At 33.8% G+C, this 6,476-nt stretch overlaps 1 protein-coding gene across 1 annotated transcript; it reads left to right on the top strand.

Annotated features, from left to right (window-relative positions):
* Positions 1–980: 980 nt before the first annotated feature.
* Positions 981–5,618, top strand: LOC104096723 (suppressor protein SRP40). The gene is made up of 8 exons (XM_009603133.4): positions 981–1,341; positions 3,100–3,164; positions 3,785–3,825; positions 3,941–4,131; positions 4,233–4,601; positions 4,906–4,995; positions 5,108–5,169; positions 5,294–5,618. The coding sequence occupies exons 1-8, from the start codon at positions 1,069–1,071 to the stop codon at positions 5,397–5,399; spliced, it is 1,197 nt and encodes a 398-aa protein (XP_009601428.1). The 5' UTR covers positions 981–1,068; the 3' UTR covers positions 5,400–5,618.
* The last annotated feature ends 858 nt before the right edge of the window (positions 5,619–6,476 follow it).

Here is a 6,476-nt window from a genome sequence, read left to right as displayed (position 1 = left end):
TTTGAACATATGCGGTTATAACTTCTCTATGCTTGACTTGGGATTTAATGATCTCACCTTTATTGAATCCATAGAAATTTTTTCATTGGTTAAAAAAAACTTGCAAATTTTCAATAAATCTACCCAAGAAAAGTTGCAGTGTGCCAGAGTAAAAAGCCCCTAAACATGCATATTATGAAGCCGTTAGTTTCTGACAAAAGCTAATTGGAGGATATAACATGCTACTTTTAAAATAATTGAGAGTTGTTTTTTATTCAATGTGATTGTACAAAGATATAGTTTAGGCTTGGGTATAGTCGAAGGATGTTTTTGGCCATTTGTTCTCCTAACTAATATAAATAGATGTTCACTATAAGAAATTAGAGATACGATTATATTTTATAACGGTGGATTATGTCAAATAAATGTAACAAAATTACATACCAATATTTATTTTATACTCAATAGAAAAATACATTGTCAAAGATAATAAAGCATCATTACAGAAGATAAGAAAATGGGATATAACTCTTTTAGGTTTGTTTAGAAAAATCAAAATTGATCCAAACTTAAAGCTTGTCTCGCCAAACTTTTTCAAACTGATTTTTTTTTTTCAAAAGTTGAAGTGTTTGGCCAAACTTTTAGAATAAGAAAAAATGCTTTTGAGTAGAAACAGAAGCAGTTTTGGAGAAACAAAAAAAAAATAGCTTCTTATCGGAAGTATTTTTTGAAAAACACTTTTGAGAAAAATATACTTAGAACACGTTTTAAAAGTTTGGTCATACTAATTGCTACTTAGAAGTGATTTTCAAATTAATTAGTCAAATATAAACTATTTTTTTACCCAAAATACTTTTGAAAAAAGAACTTCTCGAGATAAGCCAATTTTTTGAGCTTGGCCAAATGGTGTATTCAAAACATACTAGTCCTTGTGGTCAAATATTAACCCAACTTAAGGACCATTAGGTTAAAAAAAAAGTTCTCTTTTTTCTCTCTGTTCCAATGTTCATGGTCAAGTACACGACCACAAGTATATTTGTGAGGCAGAGACATTTTTTTGCCGTTGCCCTAAAACCCTTTCCTTAATATATGCTAGAAACCAAAACCAGACAACAGCTGCAAAACCCTAGTACCTCCTCATCATCATCAACAGCAGCAGCAGCAGCAGCTGCTTGTTTATTAGCTTTCAAGCCTAGGCAGGTGCTTCTAGCACAGTCCTCAAAGTCTAATCTTGTTATTATGGCTAAGAAGCAGCAGCCTCAAGAAAACAAATCTCTTTTACACCAATCTATTCTCCATTATCTTAACCTCAATGGCTTCTCCAAAACCCTCAAATACTTCCTCAAAGAAACTCAAACTGAGGTTTGTTTTTACCCCTTTTCGCTTTCTTGAACACTTTACCTTTTAAAAATGTAATTTTTACCCAAGATTTTTGAAACCTGTTCTATTATATGTTTGCTACTATTGTTTGTGATTAGAGGGTCAAATGGTCTAAGTTTTAGTCACAATTTAGATGTAAATTCCTATTTTTGAAATGAAGTTTACATATTCAATAACCGGTGACTTCGTCCCAACTGCCTCTCATTGATGGGCAGAGTCAAGAACTACATAGAAGTACTATTAGTTACAGTCTCTATAGTTAAAATTAACATTTCTTGAATAGTTACTATGTCATATACAGTGTTATCAAAAGGCGCGCATGTTTAGTGGGTGTTTCAGTGTTGTCATCAAGGCTCTAAGACATATTTTCCTTACCAATGAGCGTAATCCTGAAGAGACGACTCTAAACAATTGATATTTCACTTTATCGTAAATTTTCTTTCAATTTCTTTGTCCATATATTTGGTATTCATGCTTATAGGTAATAGTCTTGGACTACACATACATATTTGTAGTTTTCTTTCATTTGCCCCTTTCTTCATTAAAGCCCACAATTTGCGCTTAAAGCCCCCAACAAACCTTTTTTTTTGCGCATTTCGCCTGTGATAACATTGGTCATATAAATATTGAAAGAGGGAGTAGTATTTTTGGGTAAACCAAAAAATAAAGTATACCAAAACTTTGGTTGATGGAGTTTGTTGAACGCTTTTTACACTGAATTCTTTGTTGGTTTTTGTATTTCTGCCTAAATGAATTGCATTCTGTAATTTAAGTAGGATGGTTGGTTTTCCTTATTAAAAAAGGAAAGAGGATAGCTGGTTTCATGAGAAGAAGCATAGTAGTACATAGTCAAAATGTCATTATAATCTGAGTTTATTTGATTGACTCATATGAATAAGTGAGAGAAGGGAGATATAAAGTAGGGGCGATGAGGCAAAAATTAGGCTATTGAGTTTGCTGAAAGGAAATGGTGTTAAGAGGAATACGGTGGGTGATATGGAAAGAAAGAAATCGAAGATGTTTTGAGATCAAGGAAAAGAACATACTAACGGTCTAACACTAAAATACAATTGCATTTAAATTTGGGCTTATTTTTGTAAAATGAAATATGTTTATGATGTTGATGTTGATTGTCTCATAGATTTCCTCAGTTCTCTCACTGATCAGTACTGGAACTGTAAGGCTGCAATTGTAACGTTCGGCAGCATCTTAGTGCTTGTGATTAATACAACTTTTGCTTACCATTTAAAAAAAATGGTGTTATGAGGAATGGCATGCCAAAATTCCCTGGAAACCAGAAAGTCAAGTATTTTTTTCTTAGTTTTCCTCTTATCTGTTATTTCGCGGAGAAGAAAATGTTCAATAAACGTTCTTTTTGCGCTTGAAAAATGCGTTTTCATTTATATCCTGTATTATAGTTTTTCATAGTAAAAGAAGAAAATTGCCTTTTCTTTTATGAAGAAGAACAAAAAATGCTACTTAATTGAGGTTTGCTATGTAGAAGAAGCCTCCACTTTAATAAATCACATTTTATGTCGTATCTGGCATTATGCTCTACACACTGAAGTATGTGCTAGTTAACACTGGTCCCGTGTGTGAGGGTTTAAAGGATTTGTTGAGAGAATACCATATGTACTTTTGTGGTCGATTCCTTCATTTTGATGGAAAATCTTGATGTCACTATTGAATCTTCAACTTGCCTATTGTACAGTCATTGAGGTCTTTGTGCTTTTGATGCAGGGTGACAGTTGGAAGTCTTGCTCCCACAGTTTGGAGGATATATTTTGCAAGTATCTAAACAACTGGTATGTTGAGAAGTAATCACTTAACTAGTTTTATCGTGGCGATAACTGTTTGTGCTGTACTCCCTCTCTCCCAATTTTTGTCGCTCTTTTCTTTTTAGTCGGTCTAAAAAAGAATGACACATTTCTATATTCAGTAACAATTCAACTTTAAAATACCCTTTTTATCCTTAATGAGATGATTTCTAGCCACACAAATTTCTAGGGTTGTAGATCACAAATTTCAAAAGTCTTCCTTTATTTCTTAAACTCCATGCTCAATCAAATACCTTCATATAGATTGAGATGGAGGGAGTACTACCATCCTCTGTCTTGCCATATGTGGAATAAGGAATGTTTGATTTTAAACCTTCCTCTAGTAGACATCTATTATTATCTCCAAGCAAATTTTTCTCCTTAAATTTGTTGACTGAGAGAAGTAGGTCTTGGGGTGGGGAAGGGGGCAGTAAATGGTGTCCAACACAGTTGAATATGGTAGTTCTTGTAGGGGGTGGGGGTGGTCGATAGGTTCCTTTAGCAAAGCTGCTTTCTTCACATACTCTCTTACTTGACTGTGGAGTTATTATAGTAATTTTATTTTCCAGTTCCTTTACTCATGCTTTGACCTGCTGTAAAATATGCAGTACGAATAATGATACAGTCTCTAAGGGCCACAGTGAGCCAGGTAAATTTTAGTTAGTATATCTTCATTAAAACTTAGTTTCTTTCATGAAGCTTGTATTTGTGATGTTACGGGTGTTATTCTTTCTTGATTTGATATAATACGATTTGGCGTGCAGGGCCAGATGGCACAAATGGGAACAACATTGCTACCAATGCTGCTGACTCTCTGGAAACAATTAGTAAGAAAAAGAAGAAAAAGAGAAGCGAAGACAAAAATGGTGATGTTCCAGATGCTTCTCTTCCTGAAAGTGTTGATAAATCGGCGAAAAATACAACAACAGCTCAAGAGGTTTTAGCAGATGATAAGGTTAGCAATCCAATTTAGATGAGTGATTGAATATCTGATCATTTGTGTTATGGCGAGAATTGTCTGAAGCATCCGAAGAGTCTGCTGTTATTCTATTGCAGGTGGACGTGCCCTTGAAGAAGAAGGAGAAGAAAAAGAAGAAAACTAAGGAGCAATCAGACGGTGTAGTACCTATAGGCAATGATAATGATGATGTTACCGAGAGAACTAAAAAAGATAAAAAGAAGAAGTCCAATGAAGAGAATGGTGCTACTGATTCTAAGGATTCCAAGAAGAGGAAAAGATCAGCTTCTGATGAAAATGCAAACGAGGGAGTTGGAACTGAAGAATCAAAACGCAGAAAGACCGATGGCTTGGAAGATTCAAAGGCAGAACAGAATGGTGAAGTCAGTGTTGGTAATCATCAGGATGAGTTGAACAATTCTGCTAAGCAGAAATCATCGAGGAAAGAACTTAATGGATCAGCAGAGGTATGCATGCGTCTATTTTCTGCTATTACCTTTTTGACCTTGGATTGTCAGTATGCTTAAGTCTTAACAAGTGAGGTTCGTAATTTTCTATCAATTGTTAATGTCATAGTACAACTCTTGAATTGTGGTTGTGTACTGAAGGGAGTATGATTTAAAAGGATTCTTAATTTGCAGAATAATCTCAATCTTTTAAAATAACTTTTTGTCATGCTCGGATAAAGTTTTCATTAAATTATCTTGAATCATGCTTGAGTTAATTTATTAGTACCGATATTCTGAAAATGCATTTTGATTACTATTGCAGCCAAAAACTGTAAATGCATTTCAAAGAGTGAAAATCGAGCAAGTGCAGTTTAAAGATGATAGACTAAAAGATAACTCTTATTGGGCAAAGGTAGGATCTGATTCTCAGTCCTCCATCGTCTTTTCTCGTTTATGTATATGTTAATTATTCATCCTTTACCATGAAACCGACGTTTCCAACTCTCCACGTACTGTTGTTGCAGGATGGCGCAGAAATTGGCTATGGTGCAAAGGCACAGGAAGTCTTGGGTCAGGTTAGAGGAAGGTATATTTTCCAACTCCTGTCCAGAAGTTGGAAGATTAATTGCTATGATCTCTAACTAGAACCGCGATCATGTTCATGGTTTGTTTCAATGGCAGAGTTTAATTATGCCATTCTATTTTTGCAGGGATTTCCGACATGAGAAGACGAAGAAGAAGCGAGGTAGTTACAGAGGAGGGCAAATCGACTTGCAATCACACTCGGTCAAGTTCAACTATTCTGATGAGGAGTAGCCTATTTTCAGCATTCTTTCATGCTGTTTTTTGTCATTATGGGTTTGCATTTATAAGCAGAACGATAAAAGATTTCGTTAAGCTTACAAGTTGACCCTATCAATATAATCCCACCTTTGAAATCTTGTTTTTTCATTTCTTCAAGTGTTTTTGACTTGTGTTAATTCATGATATTAATCAATCAAGTCTTAATATCTGAACACGAGGGATTGTTGTTTCCTTTTTATTCTCTCAATTGGTCATTTTTTGTATTTTTGAACTTTTTCATTTTCATTTGTTTAGTTCCCCGTTTTAAGGGTTTGGTTGATTGGAACAGATCTCACAATATTGTGTTTTTAAAAAAAAATTGAATTCCAAATAGTTTGTTGTGAACAATTCAACCCCATGGGCCATGATATTGTAGCAAAGGCAGCATGAAAAAGTTAACGTTCGTAGAGGATATCCAACTCCACTTTTCAACAATGACTTATGTCTTAGGGTGTGTTCTTTACGAAGAAAAATATATTTTTCATGAAAAATATTTTCATACAAAATAAGTGGTTTTATCACTTATTTTTTCTTGTTTGGTTGGTAAGTGAAAAAAAATTTCTCGAAAATGTTTTTTAGTGTTTGGTTAGAATGTAGAAAATATTTTTCTATGCTACTCTCCTCATCCACTTTCTCCCAAATCTTCATGTTTCTTATGCTCTCCCCGCTCCAATACCCAACGTTTTCAGTACTCTATTTTCTTCAAGAATTGAATTATTCTTTTAAAAATTCACACAAACCAAAAGGAACTAGTGCATTGCTTTGTTTTTTCACCCAAAAATTACGTTAAAATTTGTGCTGCATAACTAAAAAGAAAATACTCTTTTTAGTTGGAAAAGAAAATACACTTTCTACAGCATGAAAAAAAATGTATGCATTTTGTTGAAATAAAAGAAAATATTTTTTACTACATTATTTTGTCAAAATGATTTTTTTTTTTATACATCATAAAAAGTACTTTTTTTTTTTGTTGAAATGAAAGAACCATTTTGTTGTATAGCTTTTGTAGATTGTTCTTAATCCTAACCTACAGGGTGTATTACATCCTCT

This window comes from Nicotiana tomentosiformis, chromosome 11 (assembly GCF_000390325.3).
Source record: "Nicotiana tomentosiformis chromosome 11, ASM39032v3, whole genome shotgun sequence".
Classification (NCBI taxonomy): Eukaryota; Viridiplantae; Streptophyta; class Magnoliopsida; order Solanales; family Solanaceae; genus Nicotiana; species Nicotiana tomentosiformis.
The sequence above is the reverse complement of the archived record's forward strand: the minus strand, read 5'-3'. Positions and strand labels throughout refer to the sequence as shown.

Excerpts from the sequence above, each read along its gene's own strand:
- LOC104096723 (XM_009603133.4), top strand. The coding sequence starts at position 1,069 with ATGCTAGAAACCAAAACCAGACAACAGCTGCAAAACCCTAGTACCTCC. Across the intron at positions 1,342-3,099 it reads TCAAAGAAACTCAAACTGAG|GGTGACAGTTGGAAGTCTTG; the intron begins GTTTGTTTTTAC and ends CTTTTGATGCAG. Across the intron at positions 4,602-4,905 it reads AACTTAATGGATCAGCAGAG|CCAAAAACTGTAAATGCATT; the intron begins GTATGCATGCGT and ends TTACTATTGCAG.